Genomic DNA, 27,102 nt, shown 5'->3' with positions numbered 1-27,102 from the left:
TGAGAGAGAACATCGACTGGCTGCTTCTTGCATGCCTCCCACTGGGGATTAGGCCCACAAGCTGGGCATGTACCCTGACTGGGAATCAAACTAGTCACCTCTTGGTGCATGAGTTGACGCTCAACCACTGAGCCAGGCCGGCTGGACTCAAAATTATATATTTAAAATAAAAAAAAACAGGAAAGGAAGAAAACTTACAAAATTTAAAAAATGTTAGTGTCGGTAGGCTCATTAACACTGTGTTCTATCATGTCCTTTAATACTGTTGACATCTTTTTAAACAACAAATGAGACTAGTGATGGGAAAATATCAAGTTGCTCTCTATTCAATGGAATACTACTCACCATAAAGAGGAATAAATTGTGTTATGTGAATGAGTGAAAGAAAGCAGATACAGGACAATACATTCCGTGAGATTTCCTTTACACAAAAGTCTAGAAAAGACAAATCTATACTATGTAGAGTGACTGAAAGATCAGTGGTGTCCCAGGGCTATGGCGGGGTAGCTGGGATTGTCTGGGAAGGGGCGCAAGGAACTTTTAGGGTGTAGAATTGTCTTTTTTTTTTTTTTTAATCCTCATCCAAGAATATTTTTTCTATTTACCATCAGATAGAGTGGGAGGAAGGGAGAGAGAGACAGACACATCAACTGGTTGCCTCCTGCATGACCCGACCAGGGCTGGGGACGAACTGCAACCAAGGTACGTGCCCTTGACCAGAATCAAACCCAAGACTCATTAGTCTGTGGGCCAACACTCCAACCACGGAGCCAAACTGGCCAGGGCTAGAATTGTCTTTTATATTGATTGTAATTGTAGGTACATGGTGATTGTAATTGTAGTTACATGGGTGTGTAAATTCAAAATTCATTGAAATGTATACTTTAAATGGGAACATTTTATTTTATGTACATTATATCTCAATAAAGTTGATTACAAAAAGTAAAAAGACCATGAATTATTTAACCAAGAGTGAGAACATTCATTTCATGGGTATAAAAAAAAATTGATGCAAAAATAAGAATGTATTAGTTAAGTGTTTAATCAATACAAAAGGCGTATGGAAGAATATTCAAATTTACTTATTCTAAAAGCAAAGAAATATGGCTAAGACAGACTATTATGTTCAAGACTTTAAAACAGTGGTATCAGCAAAATCATTATAAAGCACCTATGCTGTGCAAAAGTTAGTATTTCCTTTCTCTATGACTAAAGTTTTCCTCATATCACAAGACATGTTCAATACTAATTTATAAAAATGTTCTAAAGTTGTTATAGGCAGTTAGACAAACATGAGCAGAGCAAGGACAGTGGGCCAGGTACAGAAACTCACCAGGGCAGAAATCCCCAGATGCCTAGAGCAAAGGGCAAGACTGGGAAAACAAAAACCTAGGCCCCAGGGTAACCTTTCCTCCCCTAGCATATCACGGCCATGTGGTTTGAACTCCTTGACTTTCCATATCGCTGGTCATGCGGTTTAGACCCCCGACCTTTTCTTCCCTCAAGATAACATCTAGGCCTCAGTAGCATTTCAGCTCCAGGCCCAGAAAAGCAGCAAAACCTGACAAGCGACGCTGTGGCTGCCCCAGGACCAGCTGCACTGACTAATGACCCCCTGCACTGGCTCCGACCAATCAGCAGAGACCAGACCCTGAAAGAACACACCTGGAAAGCCGATAAATATTCTATTGAGACCCTCCCTGAGGCCTCTCCTCAGATTCCCACTTGTGGGAGAAATAGAAATACCCTCGACACAAAGGACCCAGAGTGTGCTCTCCCCCAGGGGAGCACGCCAGCACCCTTCTCTTCCCCCTTCTTCCCTCCAAGGGACCCCAGGAGACCCGCAACCAGGGGAGCAATGGGCCGCAGCAGCTCCTCCCGGGCTAACCCCCTGAACCTGTCTCCGAGGCCTCCTTTTCTGACTTCCCAGTGAGCCGCCGCAGCCCAGCCTAGGTCTCCTGCTGCTGCTTCTACGCCCTTCCTGTTTCACCATCTTGAGTGTGTTTTTGCTGCGGCCAATACATTCTTGCTTGCTTTTCTATCCTTTCTCTCTTGACTGAAATCTTTCCTTCAAGAAGACAAGAACCGAGGTCTTGTCATCTCACTGGTAACAAGGTCATCTTAGAATGATCACAGAAATGAAAATCTTCTCGGTTTAAGTCACCTACCCAGACTGTAAACATCATTGGAAGAAACAAGATTTTTTTTAAGTTTTTTTTTTCTTTATTGATTTTTAGAGAGAGAGAGAGAGAGAGAGAGAGAGGAAGGGAGAGGGGGAGAGAGAGAAACATCGATGAGAGAGAACATCCTGCCTCCTGCATGCCCCCCACTGGATCAGGCCCACAACCTGGGCATGTGCCCTGGCCAGGAATCGAACTAGCGACCTCTTGGCGCAGGGGTCAGTACTCAACCACTGAGCCACACCGGCCGGGCAAGAAACAAGATTTTTGAAAACTAAGTTTACAGTAGCAAAAAATTTCAAATGAAAAATATCAAAAGATGCCCTATGAAAAAAATTATTGGTTAAGTTGTGAGAATACATACTAAGATTAATATGGAGATACAAAAGTAGATGGATAAAAATGTGCTTACTTCATTAATAAATTTGTGACTTCTTCACTTTCAAGTCCAACTCCAAGTGAGTTAATTAGTGAGGAGTGTGGTGATAAGTGGTAATTGCATTAATCACACCATAGGGTAATTTAATAGCTGTGACCAATTATCACATGTGGGTGTGGGTGCCAAAAGCTGCTGGCCAGAGCCTCCATCCATTGTCTCCCACTGTCCTGTTTACCGCATTTTTAGTAGCAATCCCCACCCTTTTGGCAAGGGTAGCACTTTAAGGTTTATTATAATTATCTTATTTTCTCAACAATAGGGCTCAAGACTTAAAAAAAAAAAAACCCTGGGAAATTCTCAGTCCAGTTTAGAAGCGCTACACAGCAATTTAGCTATAGAACTGGCACAGAGTTATACCAAATATTTTCAATAAAGTCTTTATTAAGCCCATAAAAATTAAATGTTTGCGAAAGTGTGTGAGGCGATGGGGGGAGGGGTGTGTGTGTGACAAACACGTGATACAGTCCCAACCACTGGGACTATGGAAGCTAGGCTGTCACCCTTGAAACAAACAGAGAAGAGCGGTGAATTCTAGGCAGTTCACAGCCAAAGGTGTGTCTGCTCAGGGTCTCAGACATTGGCTGGGAGTGGGGAGGATCCATTCAGGAAGGCAAAGGGACTACAGAGTAACCTTCAGTAAATGGTACAACGGAAATAGTGGAAGGAAGCGCTATTCTGGGCTTAGTCAATTACTACAAGTAACTTAATAATTTATTATGTGATATTATAGCAAGGCCATCATATGCTATTTTATTATATTAAATTTGCTTATACTCCCAAGTTTTCCAACACTGAAAGTGACTGTTTCCAAGCTTGGCAAAATCACGGTTATCAGGTCAACCCTTTACATTTTCATAAAATCTGACTCATGACGAATGAATCTGTGTATGTGTACACGGGCTCACACCATGAAACACCCATGGACATGCCCATAAGGCCGATATGGTGGGGAAATCCCGGAGTGGCCCATGGCCACCACACTGTAAACATTCAGTACTACGGAAGAGGAGGATGACGAGATTACGGCTCTAAGACTCACCTTATCTCACACACATCTCATCAGCCACCATGCTAGTAGGTCAATGCAGGCGACCAAATACATTAGTTGTTACTATTGACTTGAAATAGCTTTTCATCCTGACTGATCAATTCACAGGCAACTGGGAAGGCCACCATAAAAAATGGCCACAAAATTCAGCAGGTCACTGTCCCTGTCCTAGGAAAATATAGGTCCTCCTAAAACTGCTCAGAATACCTCACAGATACTTATTTATATTAACTTCACCAGTTGATGCCAATGATGAATTCTAAAAATACATACATTCTCAATGGAATAAGCACAATTCTTAAAAAATCCTATTGCTAGAGTATATGGACATTAAAGTTGACAAAAAGAATAATGATGTTTTTTGCCCTGGCCAATGTGTCTCTGTGGTTAGAGTGTCGACCCATGCACCAAAGGGTCTCAGGTTTGATTCCTAATTAAGGACACATTCCTGGGTTGCAGATTCAATGCCCAGCCACCACCCCGGTCGGGGCACATGCGGGAGGCAGCCAATCAATGTGTCTCTCTCACTTCGATGTTTCTCTCTCACACATTTTCTCTCTTTCTCTCTCCCTCCCTCCCTTCCTTCCACTGTCTCTAAAAATCAATGGAAAAAATATCCTTGGATGAGGATTAACAACGACAAAAAAAAAGAATAATTTTTTTAGTAGCTAAAAATGAACACCAGCCCTGGCCAGATAGCTCAGCTGGTTAGAGTGTCATCTGGATATGCCAATATTTTCAGGTTCAATCTCCATTCAGGGCACATACAAGAATCAACCAATGAATGCATAAATAAGTGGAACAACAAATCAAGGTTTCTCTCAAAAAAAGAAAAATAAATCAAATTAAAAACATGACCACCAGCCCGGCTGGTAGAGCTCAGTGGCTGAGCATCAACCCATGCACCAAGAAGGTCGACAGTTCGATTCGCAGTCAGGGTACCTGCCCAGGTTGTGGGCCCAATCCCCAGTGGGGGGCATGCAGGAGATGGCCAATCGATGTTCTCTCTTATTGATGTTTCTCTCTTTCTCTCCCTCTCCCTTTCTCTCTAAAAATCAATAAGAAAAAAAAATTAAAAACATGAACGCCAGAGGTGACATGTTCATACATTTTCATAGAAATAACTTCTCTCCATTAGCATTTTAACACACTCTGCAAACAAATGTGCTTGAGCCTCAACAGAATGTGGTCCCTTTCCTTCCTTCAATCCCTAAACCTCTGGGAAAAAGGGCTTTATGGAATTTGAGTATGAAGATACAAATTTAAATGGTATTTGCTCTTAGAAGGAAACATTGAGATGAATTACCTTAAAAAAACACACACAAAAAAAACAGTACAATCTGTTCCCATCATTTTTAGCAGAATGCAGGAATCTTATGGTTTGCTCATTGCCTCCCCAGCGCCTGGCACACAGCAGGTGCCCAGACATGCTGGACATATAAAGTCAACTCCAGTCAGAGGAGTTTGGGGTCTTCTTAACCATTTCTGTGTCACTCCTGGCTACAGAGTGCTGCTCAAGGCAGAAGGACAGGCTGGCTGCTACTAACAATGATATTTATGATCATATTCCTATATTACAGAGTTATGATTTTTAGGAATATAATCATAATAATTATAAAGTTGACATATTTGTTGTAAAGATACATCAGAGAGACTGGTAGAGAATGAAATACAATCCTAGAATTCTGCCTCATGAAGTAACATTTTTGGTATAGTTACAATGTTTTTCTGCATATATAATTATTATATATGCATGTTATATATACAGGGTGAGGCAAATGTAGGCTTACAGCTGTTTGTATGAAAAATAACAATAATTAATAAATAATAATACGAGAATAAATTGTTTTGTGCACGCACAACTGTAAACCTACTTTTGCCCCATCCTGTATGTATGTGTGTGTGTATATAAAATGCTTATTATTATTATTTTTTTTTTTTCTTTATTGATTTTTACAGCGACAGGAAGGGAGAGGGGAGGAGAGAGAGAGAGAATCATCGATGAGAAAGAACATCGATTGGCCGCCTCCTGCATGCCCCCACTGGGGATTGGGCCCACAACCTGGGCATGTGCCCTGACCGTGAATCGAACCGGAGACCTCTTGGTGCATGGATTGATGCTCAACCACTGAGCCACACCAGCCAGGCTATAATGCTTATTATTGAAATAAAAAGATTATAGTACTGTATCCTGCCTTATGCACTTATGTAATAAGCAAGTTTTTCCATACTACTTAATATACATGAGCATATATTTTGCTTGCTACAATAGATCTTGTTTTACGGATATAACAAATTATTTAAGCCAATCTCTAATTCATAATTTTGTAGGGTTAGGGGGAAATAATCTTATTTTTTATAGAAAAGACTATTTTTTCCTCCTTTCTGAAAAGTTGTTCATTTATGTGTTTCTTGTCTGACTACACTGCTTAGAACTTCCCAGAAGAAGGTTAAATAATAACAAAGATTACATGTTCCTGATTTCAATAAACACCAGCTTGGTTGTTGTTGACATTTCTGATGGGCCTACACTAAAAGGTAATTGCAAAGTAAATATTCAGGATCTATCAATAGAATACTTCTGAGTCTGTCATGTACATTCACAAAGCCAAATTTATGTATACATTTTTCTTCCTTTCTAGAAGACCAAAAAGCCTTTCATCATAAGACCAAATTTCAAATGTCAAAACCTATCATTTCAATTTAAAAATAAAAGCTAGCAATCATTGAAACTGGGACAAGCTCCAAAAGTTAACTTGTAGCTAACAAAAAGAACAAACAATTTTGAATCAGAAAAAGATGCCCCAAGAGGAAAGCCCTCAGAGTACCTCGTCAGGTACTCAGGACAAGGGCAGACCTCGATGCCCAGCGCACCCTAGTGGCCACTCAGCTAATCAGTTTCACCTGCAGTGAAACTAAGACTTCGATCATTACAAATCTGTCCATAACCAAGAACAACGTTCTTCTATCATAATGCATGGTTGACCAGCTTCAAGAAAGAAGCAAAATATTGTGTTGAGAATTTTGGCATCTATGTTCACCCGGGATATTGGCCTGTAATTCTCTTTTTTTTGTAGCTTTTTTGTCTGGTTTTGGTATCAGGGTAATGCTGGCTTCATAGAATGAGTTGAAAAGTGTTCCTTCCTCTTCAAATTTTTGGAATAGTTTGAGGATAGGTATTAATTCTTCTTTAAATGTTTGGTGGACTACACCTGTGAAACCGTCTGGTCCTGAAATTTTGTTCAAAGTTTTTTTGATTAGTGCTTCAACTTCATTGCTAGTAACTAGTTCATTCAGATTCTCTGTTTCTTCCTGGTTTCATCTTGGAAGGTTGTATGTTTCTAAAAATGTATCCATTACTTCTAGATTGCCGAATTTGTTGGCATATAATTGATCATTCTTTAATGATCCTTTGTATTTCTCTGGTGTTGGTTGTAATCTCTCCTCTTTCATTTTCTGACTTATTTGTATTCTCTCTCTTTTCTGCTTGATGAGTCTTGCTAAAGGCTGGTCAATTTTATCTATCCTCTCAAACTATTAACTCTTAGTTTCATTAATCTTTTCTATTGTTTTTATTTTCTATTTCATTTATTTCTGCTTTGATCTTTATTATTTCCTTCCTTCTGCTTATTTTGGGTTTATTTACAATAACCAAGATATAGAAGCAACCTAGGTATCCATTGATTGTTGAATGAATAAAGAAAATGTGGTGGTGTGTGTATTACACATACACACAGGAATAATATGCAGATATAAAATAATGAAATCTTGCCATTTGGGACAACATGGATGGATCTAGTGAAATATTATGCCTAGTGAAATAAGTCCTACAGAGAAAAACAAATACCATACGGTTTCACTTATATGTGGAATCTAAAAACAAAACAGACTCACAGAAACAGAGACCAAAGAAATGGTTACCAGAAGGGTGGGGTTACCAGGGGGAGGGTGAAAAGTGGGAGGGCAGTATAGTCAACAATATTTGTTTATATGGTGACAGGTGGTTACTAGAATTAGTGGGGTGATCACACTGTAAAGTATAAAAATGTGAATCATTTACTGTACACCCGAAACTCATATAACCAATATAAGATTGCATATCAACTACACTTAAAAAATTTTTTTAAAAAAGAAGCAAAAATAAAACAAAATAGAAAAAAATTCTGAGACAAGTCTTTTTTTGGCAACTCATCCAAAATAAGAATGAGTGTTTTTATTTATTCTAAGACAAGATCTTTCAGCAAAGAGAGTAATACAGTAAATGAATTGTGAACAGAAAAAATCTGAGTCATGAGAGAAGTTTTAAGAGCCAAAATACAATTGAGAAATAAAACAAATACTGTTCTCAGACAGTGGTGCAAATGTAATTAAAAAAATTTTTTTTGGAAACAGAAAATAAAACCTGTCACTTTTGGCGGGGGTTGGGGGGGGGGCACACTCCTAATAAGGGAAAATAAGAAAGTAACTTACAATAACTTCCCTAAAGGATTCCTGGTCACTGATTGTCTTGTCTTCTACACATCCAGACTGATTCAAGTAGTGGTAGTTTTCTGGCACAGATAAATAGAATTCTTCTACAAAAAGGAAAAAACAAACAAACAAAAAACAATATCAATACTTGACTGGTTGGGATAGACCAAATCTGTTTTCACTTTAAGATATTAAAATCAAATACATACATAATTTTGTGCTAATAGTCCCCTATTAAGATCAAGTTCTCAATCAGATCAGAAAGATAGAAAGAACTTAATGAAACTAAATGAGATGATAGAAATGTTACTAAAAAATAATAATAATCGATGAGGATCCTGTTTTGATTGTTTTCTCTTAAAAATCAAATGTTCAGTCCTGGCCAGTGTGACTCGGTTTGTTGGGCAGTGTCCCATGCACCAAAAGGTTGCTAGATTCGATCCCAGGTCAGGGCACCTGCCGGAGTTGCAACCCGACCCCCAGTAGGGAGGGTGCAGGAAACAGCTGATCAGTGTTTCTCTCCTTCCCTCTCCCTCTAAAAATCAATAAAAGTATTATTTTATTTTTAAAGCAAATGTTCAGAAATTAGCTTTATTTGGGCATAGCTTCAAAGTAAAACCAGTTGTAACACATTATACATATATATTCATATTCTTTAATTCAGAAAAGTACCAAGATTCCAAAAACAAACAAAATTTATTATTTCCATATTGATGATTTTCCTTGTACATAATTTGGCTCTAAAAGGAACTCAACGTCTTTTGATATTCTCATACATTTCGCATCAATTGGTGGACCATCAACAAAGTCCAAACCATCCTGATGGTTTTTACATGGAAAACAAGTCGCTAATGCATATTTCTCCGGGCTGTCCCATTCACTTACCTGTCTGTTCCCGCTCCAGCCCCGCCAGCAGTGCATAGAATATGTGGTAATTCCTCTCCCCAGGATTCTGCCTTACTACTCGGTTCTGTGGAAGTAAATCAGATTTCTATTCAGAGATGTTTCCCCTGCTTAACTAACACAAACCAATACTTTCTGAAATTTGTTATTATGAAAGAGAACATGAATTAAATCATGCTTACTTACTTTTTCTAATAAATCTTCATGTGAAAAGCAATGGCAAGTCAAGGAACAAAACCAGGATGTGACCCACTTAATTAGTCTTTAATTTTCTGTTCTTTGTTACCCAAATAATTACAATTTCCCATTCCTCTGACATTGAGACTTCCGGTAAGCCCTCCAAGTGCAGACTATTTCACCTAAATCCAATTTCGAACATGACACATGGTGCCCTAGGACCTACCCAAACTATGTGGCAAAATTGATTTTAAACAACAAACAGCTGATGTTTGATCATAAATCCATTTTTTCAGATTATGGACATGATATCAGAGATTTCCAAAAGAAGAATGGTCCTTTATCTCCTAGAATAATTAACAGGTCATGCATAGTAATATTAAAGCAGTAACTAGGTATAAAAAAACAGACAGAGAGGTTTCATTTTCAGTCTTCATCTGTCCTTATAAGAACAGTTTCTACCAGTGGCGTCAAATACTGCAGACAAAAAAACTAAACAAAACAGGATACAATCTACAATTCTCCCGCCCTGAATATTTCCCTTCTGGCAGATGTTCAGCTGAACGAACTTCCCAAAGCGACTGGAGTTGTTGTTGTACACAGTCTTGGCATTGCCGAAAGCTTCCATGATGGGGCTGAAAAGGAGTCGGGACAGCGGAGTGTTAATTAGGGTGGATCTCAAAACACCAAGGACATTCCCCACAGATGTCAAAATATACCAGTGCAAGAGAAGTCTGAAATCAAAAGGACCCGCGGGGATTATTTCTTACAGAGGAGCCAGATTTTCAAAGCACTTGCTGAAATGGGTTTATCATGAATGTCCATCTTGAAGGTGAGATCTCATGGCTGGTGGTAGGGTCCAGGATGTGTGGGTACAGGATGCTACACGGAGTGAGACCATAAAGGCTCAGCCCTGCACAGATTAGCTTGGGTTTATCGACACCAGCCAGGATTACACAGAAAAAGCCCCTATTCCAATTCTAGAGACTGAAAATAATCCAGTCCTAAAAACTCGACCCATTTGTTCTGTGTGCTGGGAGCAGGCCCTGGTTCTTCTCTGATTTTAATAGTGGGCAGACTAGATCAAGGGTCAGCATGCTTTTTCTGCCAAGGACCAGATAATAACTAGTTTTGGCTGTGTGGGCTACGAAGGCCTTTGTTGCACTAGCTCTGCCGTGATAGCCTGAAAGCAGCTACAGATAACCATAAACAAATGAGTGTCTGTGTCCCAATAACATTTAATTCATAACAACAGGCTGCAGCGGGGAGGTGAAACATTCTGAAGATGGATGGTGGAAACGGCCACATACAATGTGAATGAACCTGATGGCACTTCACTGTGCGCTACAAAACGTTTCCAGTTCTAAATTATGTGTATGTTATCACAATTTTAAAAATAAAGTTTGAATGCTAAAAAAACAAAACACACACACACAACAAAAACCAGCTGCAGGATATGAACTAACAATAAGGACTACGTTTGTAGATTCCTGGACTGATTTCTACATAATAGGATCTATAAAGTCCCTATAGATTCTAAAATATTGTAAGATGCAAATCAGATACTGGGCAACTGCATATTTTAAAGAAAATTCTAGATGCGACCTCACCACACAGCCCTCTTTCAAAGGCTTGAGGCTCACTGCCATCAGATGTACCTCATCTTCTGCCACATGACGCTACAAAAGTGCCACCTGCTCACATGGCACTTCCAAAGGGCAGATGGCAGAGCAGAGTCCCCCTGCACACAGTGGTGGGGTGCCGAAGTGTCTGCTGATAAGGCCTCCAAAATGCTAGTCGAGGACTCTGGTAGGAGACCTCCCCAACACATGCCTGGCCCACGGATGGAGGAGCCATTGTTGGTGGTAGGGCTACTAGAAACAGCTATGGGCTACTAGAAACAGCTACAGGCTACTAGAAACGGCTATGTGCATGTCAAGACTTTTCCTTGAGAACCCGTAAAACAGAAACCAAGAGAAAGAGAAAACAGACCCACTAATCGAACTCTTTAAGCCATACCGTGAGGAGAGGGAATCCTGTTTGCTGGCAATGAGAACCACGAGAAAGAAATACCTGCTCTCCAGGATGGCTTGTTCAACACAGGATGTCTTGTCCTTCACAGAGAGCTCCAAAGACTGTTGACTGATGACTGATAAAAACTTGAGGATCAATTTAGTGCTTTCGGTTTTACCTGCCCCACTTTCACCACTGAAAGACAAAATGCAAAAGTGTGTGCTTCTAAGTATAATTTCTTGTACAAAGATCATCTTGGCCAATGTCACCACAATCTGTCCACGGCACTGCTGCTGAAAGGTGGGGGAAGAGGGCTCAAAGCGCGTCTCGAGAGCTGAACGAAAGTGGAAGCCCTTGGTCCCGCTGGCCACACCGGGTGATGAATGCCAATCAGGGCACACACGGCCAACAGAAGTACCTTTGCTAAGGTCACACGATAAGATAGACAGCGCCTTTCACAGGTCTACTAGAACATCCCAGACATCTCAACAGTGCCGGGCCGCTCGCCAACATTCGGTAGAAGTTTGTTAAATGAATAAGCCTGTTAACGGTATGTTTCTGGGGAACTTTAAGCAGGTCACTGTGCATAGAAATGCAGTCAGTCAGCCCTGGCCAGTTTGGCTCAGCAGTTAGAGTGTTGGCCTGAGGACCAGAGAGTCCCAGGTTTGGTTCCCGCTAAGGGCATATACCTCAGTTGCAGTTTGTTCCCAGCCCTGGTTGGAGTCGTGTGGGTGGTGACTGGTCGATGTGTCTCTCTCACATCGATGTTTCTCTCTCTCTCCCCCCTCCTTTCCTCCCGCTCTATCTGAAGATAAATGTAAAAATGTCCTCAGGTGAGGATTAAAAAAAAAAGGAAAGAAATGCAATCACTCAAATATTATTGCGGGGACAAGGAATGACCCCCAGGTACCCGACCCACACTAAGTGATTTTATTCCCACGACAGTCCCACGAGGGAGGCAGTGGCTAGACATCCAGTCAGAGCTGAACGGCAGGTCTGCCTGAGTGAAGTCCTGCAGAGAATGAGCTTCAGTGCCGGTTACGGAAACGTGTACAGGGTACAACGCAATGCAGAGGGAAGGGGCCAATGGGAGAAGTAACTAAGGGAAAAGCTGTGCCTTTAACAACGGGCAGACACCAGCCAGGCAAAGGAAAGGGGAAGGCCTGGGTGAAGACAATGCGAGCGAAAGCGCAGAAGCCAGGAGAGCTTCGAAAGGCCTACGAGGCAGCAGGACTCTGGCTGGGTGGGCGGGACTGAGAGGTGGAGGAGAGTGTGGGGCTGATGGACCGCGTGTGAACACTGGGGGGCACCTGTGGGGGACAGAAGGCAAAGACAGCTCACTGAAGTTGCCGGGGAACAACTGGGCTCTGGAGTTAATGCCCCAGGAGAGAGAGGTCCCTCGGGGAGATCAGCTGTTATAATCCAGGTATGCGGTCGTAGGTCCTGGACAAGTCCAACCAGGCTGGAAATGGAAAGGAAGGTATGGAGATGGAAGATATTTGAAAGGAGAAACTCAATTTTGTGTAAGGCACCATGCTTGGTCCTGTGGGGAGAACAGAAGTCGTAAACCAGGGACATGAGCGACAGCACCTCAACACCAGCAACATCACAAGGCAGCATGTCAACAACAGCTAACTGGGCGACAACAGATGAGCTGCACAGACCTTGTACAGAAGCACTCGCTGAGTGCCAAGATCTATGGAGTTATCACGAAAGAGGAATTTTGCTGAAAACATGGTGAAAGCACATGGAATAAAGGAGAGGAAATGGCTCAAAAATGATACCCTCTGTTCCCTGCTGGGTGCCACAGGCCTGTGGGGAAGCCCACTGGTCCAGGCTGTCGCAGTAATTCCCCTTGCAGGCTGCCCGAGCAGGAGTCAGGATCTCAGCCAGACAGACTGAAGTCATGTGTGCTGAGGGCCCCCGGGGAGGCCAGCATGCACACCAAAGAGGACAGGCAGAGACCCACCCCCACTCCACATGGCTGCAGACATCAAATACCTGGAATCCACACCTTCCTTGAGATCATAAAGCAAAAACCAAGAACAGCACCCAGCAGGAGTGGCTGAATCCACAACCCTGAACCAGCCCAAATTGTGTTGTCTGAAATAATAAAGGCCCATGCAAGTTAGGCCACTCTGGTTGGGTTTTCTGTTGTCAGAAACCAGAATCTTCCCAGTACGGGGCTCACATTCATCTTCCCATAACTGGCACCTGCCCAGCTCAGTGGCTGGCACACTGGAGGCATTCAGCAGGGATATACTGAGTGAGCAACACAGAAACCAAGAGAAAGTTGCAAGAATAGATTTAAATAAGTCTCGCTATTAAAAACACACACACACACACACACACACCTACCTTGCAGTTGATGATTAAATTACGTTCAAACAAACAGAACTGAAAGCCGTAAATTCTCTTCCTAAACATGTGAGGCAGAAATAACGTTCCATGTTCCCCAACCCCACCTCTTACCCTCCAGCACACAGAAGTAGACAACATCCCAACCTCCCTGCAGGGAGAACAGCAATCAGTAACAGGGACTGGATGCGGCCAACAGAACAACTGAGCAAGAGGGACATGTGCCGTTTCCTTGTCTGGTGCCTAAAACCCCCTCCGTGGTCCTCTGGACTCTAGACTCCACCTGCCTCACCTGCCACCCAGGTGCCCTCCGAGATCCAGACAAAGTAACGTGAAGTCAAGTCGAGTCTCTCAGCTTCCCAGGTGGGACTGCTAGATGAGCGAGAAAAATACCATGCCTGTTACACCCCTGCAGTTTGGGGGCTGTTGCTGCAGCAATCAGCCTGCCTGAACAAACACAACACGGCAAAAATACAATCACAGAGAAGACACCACTCAAACTCAAGGCAAAGACTGGCTGGTGAAGACGACCCAGCACTCTCATCGTCATTCACAAGTCACGGAGATCGATCTGCATCAACCTTCAGCCTCATTTGCTCTCACTGGAGCTATTTTCTTCAAGCATCTCCTATAGTACACCTGTTTTGATGTTCTGGTAAAACTTGAAATGAAGATGAAGCCCGGATTTACACCGTGCTCTGCAGCAGCTTCTCAACCTTGGCTGCACACTAGAATCATCGAATACGTCCCTCCTCCGAACCTACAGAGAACTCAGTCATCACTGCTTAAGACTTGTCCAGATGATTCTCCGCTGAAGCCAGGTTTGGGAAGCCCGACTCCTGAAAGCAGTCTCACGCACAGGGCTGCCCCGGGAGATGAGAAGGGGGCTGCTGTGAACAGACCACGGACATGGTAATAAACAAGGCAACAAATAAAAAGAAATAACTCACAAGTCGTTAAAATCCACACATGCCGGATGATCCCAGTCATTAATGTCCAGGCAGAAGTACACGTACTCTAGCCCTCCCTTGCCCCACCCCTGCCTGTGACGTCAACATTCCTGATGAAGACGATTTACTGAGGGTCAGGCAGGCACAATCTCTCAAGCAACGGCAGGAATGTCTCCGCAGGTGTTCCTTCCTGCCCTGAACTTTCAGCGCCTCTGTGTGTCAGGCTGTGCTGAGGGCTGGGCCACAGCCATGAGCAAAGCGTCCAAGGTCAGTGTTTGTCTATGATCTCAAAGCAGAAACACAGACGGATGGTCAATGCTCTCAAATGCCAATCTCAGAAGATGGGGATTCATAATTTAGACGGAGGGTGAGGGTTCAGTAAAGACCTCTGGGAAAATGACATGCAGGCTGAAATGCAAAAATGTGCACAGGGGTTAACTGGGTGAAAATGGGGGAGGAGAGGGAAAGGGAAGGGAAGGGAAGGGATGGCAGGGGAGGGCAGAGAAAGAGAGGGAAGGGCAGGGGAGGGGAGGGAGGGAAGGGGAGGGCAGGCGAGGGCAGGGCAGGCGAGGGGAGGGGAGGGGAGGGCAGGCGAGGGCAGGGCAGGCGAGGGCAGGGCAGGCGAGGGCAGGGCAGGCGAGGGGAGGGCAGGCGAGGGGAGGGCAGGCGAGGGGAGGGCAGGCGAGGGCAGGGCAGGCGAGGGCAGGGCAGGCGAGGGCAGGGCAGGCGAGGGCAGGGCAGGCGAGGGCAGGGCAGGCGAGGGCAGGGCAGGCGAGGGCAGGGCAGGCGAGGGGAGGGGCCAGGATTTCAGCCAAAGAGAAAACCAAACACCAAGAACAGTCAAATTAACAAGACTAATTTAACCCTCTGGCTAATTCTCTCACTGTGACTGCCTTTTCGTGGAGTTGAACCTTTTCTCCCTGGGCCAGGTGGTGACTCTTTATCCACCTCCTCCCTGGCTCCAGCCACTGTAAACCAGGAACTCCTGCAGCAATGCCAATGCTATTTCGCCTTCGCAAACGTGTCACTCACATCTCCAGTCCCACACTGTTCTCATAGCCCAGGGCACCAACATGCCTGCAAACGCAAACATGGGCTTCAGTAAACATGTACACCGGACGGACTCAAACGAGCTTATACTTTATAAAGATACTGGTGAAAGAAAAACACCCCAAAGTACCGCATGAGGCCTCGAAGGCTGTATCAGAAGTTCTGAGAATTCCGTCACTGGCAGAATGGAAGTCACAGGACAGCTGCTCCGGAGGGGGTCATGATCAGGTTCCAGGTTTCAAAGAGTCACTGTGCAGAGTTTGGAGAGTGGAGAATGGATCCAGGGGAGCAAGACAGGAAGTGGGGAGATAGGATGAGGAACAGGGATGAGAAGTGAGCGGCCCAGGACAGACTGCAGGGGTGGGGGTAGGGGGATGAAATGGCTGGTGGCCCTGGTCAGAGGGTTTGTTGGTAAGTGACAGGGAGCGTGGGGAGACTCCGAGAGCCCAGGGAGCTTGCTGGCATGATGACCTGGGTGTGGTGACACAGATGTGCACGCCTGTCGGTACTCATCAAACCGCACATGTAAGAACAGTACACTTTGCTATATGTAAGTTTACTTTGGGGGGGGTGCTTTTATTTTTTTGTAATATTATTGGTTCTTTTTAAAAAAATTTTTTTCTTTGAGAGAGAGACAGAGAGAGAGAGAAACATCGATGAGAGAACATCGATTGGCCACCTCCTGCACGCCCCCCACTGGGGATCAGGCCCACAACCTGGGCATGTGCCCTGACTAAGAATCGAACTGGCGATCTCTTGGTGCATGGGTCGACACTCAACCACTGAGCCACACTGGCTGGGTGGGGAGGTTGGGGGGGGGGGGGAATGGATGCTTTTAGATCCAAGAATGACTTCTTGATCTCAGGCTTAGAACCTGGCAGAATGGAAAGTCTACTTGCTGAGAATGCAAAGCATGAGAGGAGAAACCACTTCTGGGAGAAAATTAGGACGCATTAGGACATGCCACCCAAGAGGCCCACAAACACCTTTGTGAAGACACCTCAGGGGCACGTGGCTTCCGTCTGGAACTTGGAGGAGAAACTGGCGTGGGAGGTGTTGAAGTCTGGGGTCCCGAGGTCAGAGGAAAGGCAGCTCGGTTAGCAGATGAGGTGGAAAACGGCTGAGGGGAGGCGTGTCCAGAGAGCGAGGAAGAAACCCAGAGTGGTGGAGCGCTGGGGAACCGTGTGATGCGATGGGCTATGCAATGTAAGGTGCATCTATTGTTTTTTAATGGAACACAATAGAGATTTTTGAACGATGACTCCAGATATCCAGGAGAAAGGGAGAGGTCAGAAAATCAGGGCAGGAGACTTCAAAGACGGAGCAAAGACCCAGGGAAGCAGAGGAGGGATCTGGACCACACAGGAAGGAAGGGGCCTCTGATGTGAACGGGCCCTTTATCCACCCCACAGGCCAGTCTCCAGATCAGGGCAGGTGCGTCCGCAAACTATGGCCCCCAAATCTGCCTGGCTTCCCCTTCTTGTAAATAAACTTTTATCGGAACACAGCCTGGCTGTTCATTTGTGTACTGTCTATAAACGCTTTCACGCTCCAAGGGCAGAGTTGAGTGGTTGTGACAAAAGTGGTCTCACCCACAGAGCCTCTAATATATGCATACACCTTGGCCCTTTGCTGACACCTGACACATCTGCATCCTGTCGATCAAATCCCTCTGGTTCACATGATACATCAATCAATTCCTTGCTTGGAGAAGACCAGGGAAACATCTCTACTGTCTAGAGTAGCGGTTCTCAACCCGTGGGTTGCAACCCCTTTGGGGGTTGAACGACCCTTTTACAGGGGTTGCCTAAGACCATCAGAAAACACATATTTCTGATGGTCTTAGGAACTGAGACACCGCTCCTCTATCCATCTCCAGGAGGGTCTGCCCACATGCAGATACGCCCACATAGAACATGAGGAACTGTATTAAAGGGTCACAGCATTAGGAAGGTTGAGACCCGCTGGTCTAGAGGATTTAGTCCAAAGGGCTCAGCAAACAGGACAAAATCCTTAAAGTTCGACCCTGTTCCAGGAATTAGGATTCTGTTCTGACATGAACACAGCGAGACTCAAGTTCAAAGCCTGTGTCGGCTGTTCATAGCAGCTCTCGGGGTGCTCTGAGGATGACACACAAACCTGTCTCCTCAATAAAAGTCAGCTCCCTTCCACTCTTTGCCCAGCTCCCTCACGCCCCTCAGCCAGCCCCACAGCCTTACTGCCAGAGTCCATTTCCTAATTCTTCTTGCTTTGCCAAATAGCTATGTTTTTGCAAATGCTTCTGTGCCCTTCCTCCCAACTATGCCGGCAAAACTCCTACATAATCACATGCCACTTTCTCTATGAAATATTCCCTTGGCTCCTTCTTGAGTATCTACTGCCACCTTCTCTGACCAGCCATGCATTATTTCTCTTACAACATCTGGCAGGCTGAACTGAAATTATTTACACCAGTTTCTTCCCGTCAGAGTAGAGGCTCCTGAAAGGCAGTGATTGGGTCTTTTTTAAAACCCCCAAAGCCTCGCATAGTAACCTACATATTACGTGAGCCTGAGACGTGCCCTATGCCTTATTTTTGTTGGTACCTTCCTAAGCCAGGATGCAAGTTTCGTTCACTGTTCCAATTCAATCATTTCTAAATACATTACGAGAAAAAGAAAAATACAGAACACCTTATTATCATTCCAGGATATAAACAATATAGGTAAGAAGAAATCACTTTGGTTTTGGAAAACCAAAATATGCAAAGGAAGCAGAGAGCTAAGCCAACAGTCGCTCCTTCTGTTCATCCTTTGATTGACAACTGTTGAAGGCTGGCCCTCTGCCAGACACTGTCCTGGGCACAGGTGAATTAGCCACAGACCTTGCCTTCAGGGTGTATCTTAAAACTTCACATATACTAAACTCTGCCTGCTCAGTAGAATGTATGAAAAACTGAAGTCAATACAGAATGTACTAGATTAACCAAGATCAAATGCTGACCTGGTCAGTTAGATGGAAAAGAATTCTTAAATAAGTTCTAAATGTATACATTTATATTTTTAAAACAATAATAGCATAAGAATTCTTCACTTAAATGTGCACAAGCTCGAGAGAGGTCAACAACCTTGAAAGTGAGGCCAACAAAAGAGGCTTGGCATAAAAGCCGAGAGTGGCACCAACAGCAACTAGCCGGGGACCTTGGCCAAGTGATGTGGGCGCTTAAAGTGAAAGAAAAATGTATCTATGAAGTCTTGTCTAGTTCCAAACAGGCTTATTTTCTGATTTAAAAGATATCAGCATGAGATGTTTCGGCCACCAGGGGGCAGACAATGCCTGAGGAAATCTAAATAAGGCTTTGTATCCTGCAATTTTTATTTTTGTACTCAATTTTCTCTTAATTCCCACAGCCCCAACCTCCACTTTAAAAAAAAAAAAAAAACTGCCAGAGAGCTATTAAAAGCCAAAACACATTTTAATGAGAAATCTATTCTTAAAGACTGTTTCCTGAGTTAATTTAGATAAATACAGTTCGTTTTTCACATTAGCATGACACAATGGGAGCTTTCTGCTTAGGATCCACTCCCCCACCTCCTCCACCTGACTGCCAACTCTTTTCATTTTATTACACACACACACACACACACACACACACGTGCACAATGATCTCATTTGATTTTTCACTTTCTTCCTAAGCTACTTTGTCTAGCAAGTAATATATTACTCCTCCTCTCATTTTTTTCCACTTAAAGTAATAAGCACGAGCCATTACTGATGACAAATATTCAGGTACCTAAGTGTGGTCATCAATTCAATCTTCTTAAAATAGAGTAAGTTCTCTTTCTTTCTGTTCATCTTATTCCACTAGATTCTGCATGTTGAAATAGTGATCTTAAATTCTAACTTCTGAACTTTAGTGAAGTCATCTGAAAGAACCCAGAAATAGTGCTTCTAGTCATAAGGCAAGTTACTTCACTGGGAATGTGACTCTCAAAAGCTTGGTTTTTATATGAAGCAAGTAGCTTTATTTACATTAACTGCAAGTTATAATCATTCCTATTTACTTAGCTGAATAAAATGGCAGTCCTTCTATCTGAGTGGTTTGCACAGCCCAGCACATGGGCACCAGTAAGGTGATGGAAAAAAGAGTATCAGCCCAGATGTTTCCCTCCCCTTAAAGAAAGAGGAAGAGAGAGGTGGGCAGAGAGAATATGGGAAAGGCACTGTTTTGTGTTCATATTCCTATCATGCCGATTTGTTACAAAAGCAAGGACCCAAGAACAAACTGCCAGTAAGAAGAACACGACCCCCGACAGTAGTTTTGTGTGTGTAGGTATCATATGGAAGGACCACATCAAAGTGCTGCTGAAGGCTTCAACAAGTTGATGCCTGGGAAGTTCTTGGCACAGTGTCCAATACAGTTAACCCTTCAGAAAAGGACAGCTGTTTTATTTCTTAGTACCTTCCACTGGGTACCACACAAGGCAGGGCGAGTACCTTGCAAATGCCCTTGGCTGGGGGCCCCTCCATTTCCCCTCCCTGGGGTTTCCATGAAGGGCTTCCTCTGACATGTCTGCCCCCCCACAACCCCATGACCCCTCCATCTTCACAGGACAAGAGCAGCTCCTCTGACAGGTGAATTGGGGGGGAAGTTGGTCTGCTCCTCACCATCTAGCACTGGTTTCCCATAGGACTGTGGCCACCAGTTACCTGCCTGTATCCGCGACCAAGCGGGTCTGTCAATTCTGGGCTGCAGTGCTAGCAATCCTAATTGGCTGAAAGTCTAAAGCTGCCATATGACTGTCGATCTGTTTCCTGGACTTCCATTGAGTCAAAAATCCAGAGGGTAGGTGTGGCCTTATTCATTATCCTCCCCAATCCAAACACCCTTTCCTCTCGAAACAATGTAATTATTTTGCCAAAAGTGGGGACTAGACAGCCATGTAAAAGAAATGTCAAAATCTTTCACTCCCCCAGTTCTGTTTGTACACCGCAGGTTCTCAGTGACAGCCTCGCTCCATAAGCCAGTGCCTGGAGGATGAATGAATGAAGTGCCTGGGCCGCCACAGAAACCACTGAAGGTGACCTCCAGCCCGCCTGCTTTGGATACCTTCCAGGGCATTCTGATCTAAACGAGAACAGGATTCCCATATAAACAACTAGTAAGATCCAATAAGATGTCACCAGAATATAGGTGATGAGGCACTTTGAATTAGTTAATAAAAACTAAGAAGTGTTTTTAAAGAAATAGATTCTATTGGTTTTTTAGACAGTTCCTAGTAATCTAGGTTTCCACAGTGGGACTTCTGGAGGTTTATTTATTTATTTATTTTTTTATCCTCACCCGAGGACATTTTTTTGATATTTTGTTCAGATAGCGTGGGAGGGAGGGGGAGAGAGAGAGAGAAACATCGACATGAAGGGACACATAGAGTGGCTGCCACCCGCACAACCCAACCAGGGCCGGGGACAAACTGCAACTGAGGTACGTGCCCTTAGCGGGAACCGAACCTGGGTCTCTTGGGACCGCAGGCCGACGCTCTAACCGCTGAACCAAACCAGCCAGGGCTGGAGGTTTATTTTTTATTTTTTTAATTTTTATTTTTTATCCTCACCCGAGGATATTTTTCCATTTTTTGTACAGATAGAGTGGGAGGGAGAGAGAGAGAAACATCGACGTGAAGGGACACATCGAGTGGCTGCCACCCGCACAACCCAACCAGGGCCGGGGACAAACTGCAACTGAGGTACGTGCCCTTAGCGGGAACCGAACCCGGGTCTCTCCGGACCGCAGGCCGACACTCTAACCGCTGAGCCAAACTGGCCAGGGCTGGAGGTTTATTTTAATAAATGAGTAAGACTCGGCTGAAATAGATATGTCAAGACGCCTCCTTCTCTCTCACCAAAAGAAATGAAATACAATAAGCATGTCCTTCTATAAGTTCCTTAACATATAATAACGATCCCTTTTCTACAGCCAAGTCAAAAGTACACTTTAGTAGCATCCAAGTAAAACCACGAAAATGTCTCCAAATTTTGAAGATTTCATCTAGAGTAATATTACATGCAAGAAAAAAAAGGCTGCCCAAACATGCAAGCATTCTGTCTAGCGCTCTAGAATAACAAACATTTTAAATTGAAGGAACTACGCAACATGTCCTTAAATCCACAGGAAGACCAAGCCTCACAATTGGAATAAACTGAAGAATAATTAAAGCAAATTAGAAAAAAACAAACAAATGGAGTAATTATTCTAAGGACAAACGTCAACAAACGTCATACACGCTGCTATTCTAAGGGAGCTCCTCCTGTCTTAAAGCTGTAGTTATAAGCCATTCAAAATGGAAAACTTCATCTGAGAAATTCAGGCACTGAGGAATTTTTTCCTGACTGTGCTCAGCAGGTTAGGGTGGGGTCTGGCTGAGAAAGCGCTGCAGGTAGACCCCAATGGGTGCGGACGGCTGGCTCTCCAAAGGTCCCCTCTGCAGCCGCGTGGTCGGTCGGTTACCTGATGAGGACGCACTGGTTGTCGTGACGCTTCCACAGGCAGCGGTAGCACTCGTTGGCCACAGCGAAAATGTGGGGGGGCAGCTCCCCCAGGTGGCCCTTGCTGTAGCGCTCCATGGTGGCGTGCTCGTACAGGCCGGCGATGGGCTTGTACGGGTTCACCGAGGCGATGATGGAGCCGATGTAGGTCTGCAAGCACAGGGACACCCAGTTACACGCGGCACTGCCCCGAGGAGCTGGGCGAAGGCATCGCAACCTCCACCCACGCCGGGGCTGGGGCTGGGGCTGGGGCTGGGGCTGGGGCTGGGGATGGGGCTGGGGCTGGGGCAGGGGCTGGGGCTGGGGCAGGGGCAGGGGCTGGGGCTGGGGCTGGGGAATCTGCAGGCAGCTCAGTATGGCTCCGCTCTGAAGGGGAGTCGCTGCCACATGAAAGGCTGGGGAAGCCTGGGCTTGAACAGAGTCCACCAAGTGTGGGAAAGGTGACGTCTGCTCCCCACTGCATACGTTTTTCCTGTAACTTTTTTTTTAAATCCTCACCTGAGGACATTTTTGCATTTATCTTCAGATAGAGTGGGAGGGAGAGAGGGAGGAATAGAGAGAAAGAAACATCGATGCAAGAGAGACACATCGAGTGGTTGCCACCCATACGACCCCAACCAGGGCCGGGGACAAACTGCAACCGAGGCACGTGCCCTTAGTGGGGACGAGGCACGTTCCCTTAGTGGGGACGGAACCCAGTTCTCTCTGGTCCTCGGGCCGACGTTCTAATGGCTGAGCCAAACCGGCCAGGGCATCTCCTGTAACTTTTGATACAAAATCTTGTCATTCTAGACAAGTGAATAAAACCATTCCAAAGGGGACTTGCTATCAAAGGAAAACAAGAGAAAGAAGAGGGTGAGGCGGCCCGGCCCGGAGCCCTGTCCCCGTGACCTCCTAACCCTGTCCTCCGCAGGTGGGAGTAAAGAGAACAGAGAGGCCGAGGGGCTGGAGGAGGAGGGATGGACAGTTACTGTCGAATGGGTACAGAGTTTTGTTGGGATGGTGAGAACTTCTGGAGACACACAGTGGTTATGGTTGCAAAACAATGCAAATGTATTTTTTTATTTTTCAATTATAGTTGATGTACTATATTAGTTTCTGATGTACAACCCCATGATTAGACATTTATATAACTTATAAAGATCACACCTATAATGCAGATGTATTTAATGCACTGAGTTATACACGTAAAAGAGTCAAAATGGTAAATTTGATGTTATGTGTATTCAACCACAACATTTAAAGGTAACAAGGCCATTTGAAAACCCTAGGTAGTCAGTCATCTCAAAGGGTTCCTGAGGTACCACACTGCTTACCTGGAGCGTAGCTGACGGACAAGCTTACCTTTCTGGAACAAAAGCCAGGCCAGAAACTAAGCCAAATCTTCAGAGCAACAAGACAGAGGCCACCGAGTTATGCAAATGGAGGGCCTTGTGTCTTCCATATGGAAATACATATCCACTTGCACTTCTGCAAGATGCTAGCAAGTTTGGTTGTCTGGTTTCCAGGCTCAGACCCGAAGAGAAGGAGGAGGCAGAGTCCTGCAACCACCGCCCACCCGCCAGCCAGCTTTTAAGGCACTTGTGAGCTGTGCAAGGGCTTTAGGGGTGTTATGGGCTGAACTGTGCCCCTCCATTGGATACAGCCTTTAAAGAGATGTTAACCATTAGGGTGGGCACTAATCCAATCTGACTGGTGTTCTTATAAGAAAAAGAAATTTGGACACAGAGAGACAGCAGAGATGTCTGTGCACAGATAAAGACCACATGAGGGCGCTAAAGAGAGCACAGAAGGAGAGAGCCCTTGGAAGTAATCAGTCCTGCCAGATAACTTGACCTTGGGCTTGTAGGCTCCGGAACTGAGAGAAAAACCAACTCCTGCTGTGTAAGCCTCGCAGTCTGTTACTTTGTTACGGCAGCCGGAGCAGACTAGTACAGAGGGCCTTGATCCCCTTCAACACTCACAGTAACCCTGGGAGGGCCACAGTATTACTACCCGTTTTTCCGATGAGGAAACCGAGGCACAGAGAGAAAATTCCGTGGACGGTCACAGAGCCAGTAAGTGGTAGAGGTGAGACTTGAATGCTGGCAACCTAATGCCAGAGTCCTCTCTCGTTCACTGGCAAGGCTGGGCAGCACAGCAGAACCAGGCAAGCAGGAAACACTAGACGGAAAGCCCCAACATCCTGAGAGCATCTGTACCATATTACAGCAATTTGTAATCATTTATATTCATGGCGACTGCCAGGAACATCGAGCAAAGGATCCTATGTTCCACATAACTGTTCTCAAATGTAAGGGGGTCTGCAGTGTGTGTTGGAAATATATTGAACCAAAAAAGGTTAAAAACATAAAAGAGATATTACCATATGACCCAATGATTCCTCTCTTAGGTATATGCCCTAAAGAATTAAAAACAGGTTCTCTCATAAAGACATAGCAGCAATATTCACAATAGCCTAACCATGGAAACAACCCAAGTGTCAATCATCAGAGAGATGGGTCAACAAGAGGTGGTATATCCATACAATGGAATATACGCCACAAAAAAATAAAATACTAGCCCTGTCAGTGTGGCTCAGGGTTGAGCACTGAGCCATGTACCAGGAGGTCGCCGGTTCGATTCCCAGTCAGGGCACATGCCCAGGTTGTGGATCTAATCTCCAGTGGGGGGGCATGCAGGAGGCGGCCGATTGATGTTCTCTCTCCTCAATGTTTCCATCTCTCTCTCCTTCTCCCTTCCTCTCTCTCTAAATTCAATAAAGAAAAAAATTGTTTTTAAATAAAATAAAGTACTAATTCATGCTACAACACAGATAAGCCTTGGAAACACTATAAATTTAAAGAAGCCAAACACACAAGCTCACATATCCAGAAGTAACAGATGCATCATGTTCCTTAACCTTAATGTAAAGTTTCAGAATACACACCTTCAGATTTCAACCCAAACTGAGACACAAAAATGCTCTGGTGACAAATTATAGATCATTTATCGAGGGAGAGAACAGAGGCAGTTAGATTTTCAGAGATGAAATCATCTCATTCGAGTCCAGATAATAAATACGGATGTGGTGGCTGATAATAAATTCAATAAACAGACTCCCACGTACCAACAGGAACAACAGAATATGAGCCAAACACAGTCAGCTGAGACCTCTTACAATAAATTTTAAAAAGAAAGAAATGTGTGAACAGTGTGCCTGGCTGGTATGGAGAGAGAACCCAATTTTCTATTTTTTAAGATTCGAGGAAACCCAGGCTCATCTAGAGTTAAACTGCCCCTGAATGGCAAGAAAGGCCCCTAGGTCCCAGGGTGAGGTAGACTCTGAAACACAAAGGCTCGAGTTTGACAAGTTCACCTCCTCACTAATGACCCAAGTCATTTCTTAAAAGGCTTGTCGCCGATTTTAAATGACAGCTAGGCCTCCATGTTTCCAAAGCAGCTTTACCTGACATTTATAACCGTGGGGTACAGAGGACCATACTACCACGTCATGACATCGTCACACGCCCTCATGGGCTCCAACATAACCTTGAGGTGTGGTCAGGGCAGAGGCCGCTGCTCTGCGTCCTCTGACAGAGAAGTGAGTGCAGGATGCCAAGTACTGCCCCTGCTGTCACAGCGCCAGGCACCGATGTCACACTGCGGGTCTGCAGTGACCCCTTCCACACCTGCCCACATACAGAATGGGAACCATCCGGACGCTGCCCAGCCTCATCGTCAGGGGCCAGTGTCTCCATGTCCTGTGAGAATCGTCAGCTTCCCCTGCATCTCCGCCGCCCTGACCTCACTTGCTTAGATTCCCATAGAGCCTGCCTCCCCACTGATTCCCTCATGGTCCTTTCTGCTCAGTCCAAGCTCCACAGCCCACAAAGAACTTCCGAAGATGAAACTCTCCTGCTTAAAACTCTTCATCAGTTCTCATGACCGGCAGGGTCAACTACAGGAAGATTTAAGAAGGGAGTTTGGGGGGAGGGGGCTCCAAAAAGGTAATAGACCCCCACATCCTAATCGATTACTCTCTTTACAGCTACAGAAGGGGGGCCTTCAGTACCCGGAAGGGTCTTCACAGACTCACTGAGTTTTTACTGCTTGTGTCCACGTACACATCAAACAACACTTATGAACCTCCCCCCAAATAAGTGCAAAATAACATGGCGAGAGCAATAGCTCCAATGCTTTATCCAAAGAAAGACACCGCGAAATCTCAGAGGTCCATCAGCAACAAGTCACTGCCCCCCACAGGACATCTCATTCCCCCCACGACCTTAAACTACTACTTCACACGAGTGATTTTCTCACTAAATGAACAACAGGTTCGGTGAATAATAAGGAAAGTTCAACAGTTAATAAAATGTACAAATGGCCACTGGAGAACAGAGAGGGCAGGAGAAGGGCCCGGTTGAAAAGCAAGTACCAAGCGAGCAGAGAGAAAATGTGGCAAGAAACCCCGAGCGCCAGGAGACGACATTTGTGACCTGCTTGTACCATTTATCACTCTACGAACAGGCATTATTACTGCCCTAAAAAGGGTCCTGATAACACCCCACGGTTCAGACCCCAGCCACACGCCACTCTCCAACCTGAGGTGGGACCAGGCATCGGTTTCTTCACACTGGACCCCGAATTCCCCAGGAATAAATAGCCCGGGCATTCTAACGGCTTTTCAGAAATAGAAAGCACATTCTATTTTGAAGCACATAAACCTTTTTTTTTTTTTTTTTGAGTCAGAAAAGTTCCACACAACTCACCAAAAACTACATTTCCTTGCCCACTTTAATAATCTGGAACAGCTGGGGCACAGACTGCTTCAAAATGTTGGGCGGAACGTCCTCCACTTTTTTAATCCAAAACCTACCAATTCAAGGATTTCAAAAGGCATAATAAGAGTATACTACCTTGTCTCTAACCCTCCACCAAAAAATAAATAAATAAAAATCAACTACAACCAAGAAAACAAAGTGACCCGCAGTCTCAGAGCTGCTTGGA

At 44.7% G+C, this 27,102-nt stretch overlaps 1 protein-coding gene across 1 annotated transcript in view; it reads right to left on the bottom strand.

Annotated features, from left to right (window-relative positions):
• The window catches only part of MYO10 (myosin X), a 212,925-nt gene that overhangs the window by 84,295 nt on the left and 101,528 nt on the right, over positions 1-27,102 (bottom strand). The window contains exons 4-9 of the mRNA XM_036279221.1: positions 22,076-22,263; positions 11,291-11,425; positions 9,728-9,852; positions 9,227-9,240; positions 9,023-9,107; positions 8,138-8,241 (exon numbers count right to left, since the gene is read on the bottom strand). Coding sequence (XP_036135114.1) covers positions 8,138-8,241; positions 9,023-9,107; positions 9,227-9,240; positions 9,728-9,852; positions 11,291-11,425; positions 22,076-22,263 — 651 coding nt within the window. The remainder of the gene's footprint in view (positions 1-8,137; positions 8,242-9,022; positions 9,108-9,226; positions 9,241-9,727; positions 9,853-11,290; positions 11,426-22,075; positions 22,264-27,102) is intronic.

This window comes from Molossus molossus, unplaced genomic scaffold, assembly GCF_014108415.1.
Source record: "Molossus molossus isolate mMolMol1 unplaced genomic scaffold, mMolMol1.p scaffold_m16_p_3, whole genome shotgun sequence".
Classification (NCBI taxonomy): Eukaryota; Metazoa; Chordata; class Mammalia; order Chiroptera; family Molossidae; genus Molossus; species Molossus molossus.
This window is presented reverse-complemented; position numbering and strand designations above follow the sequence as displayed.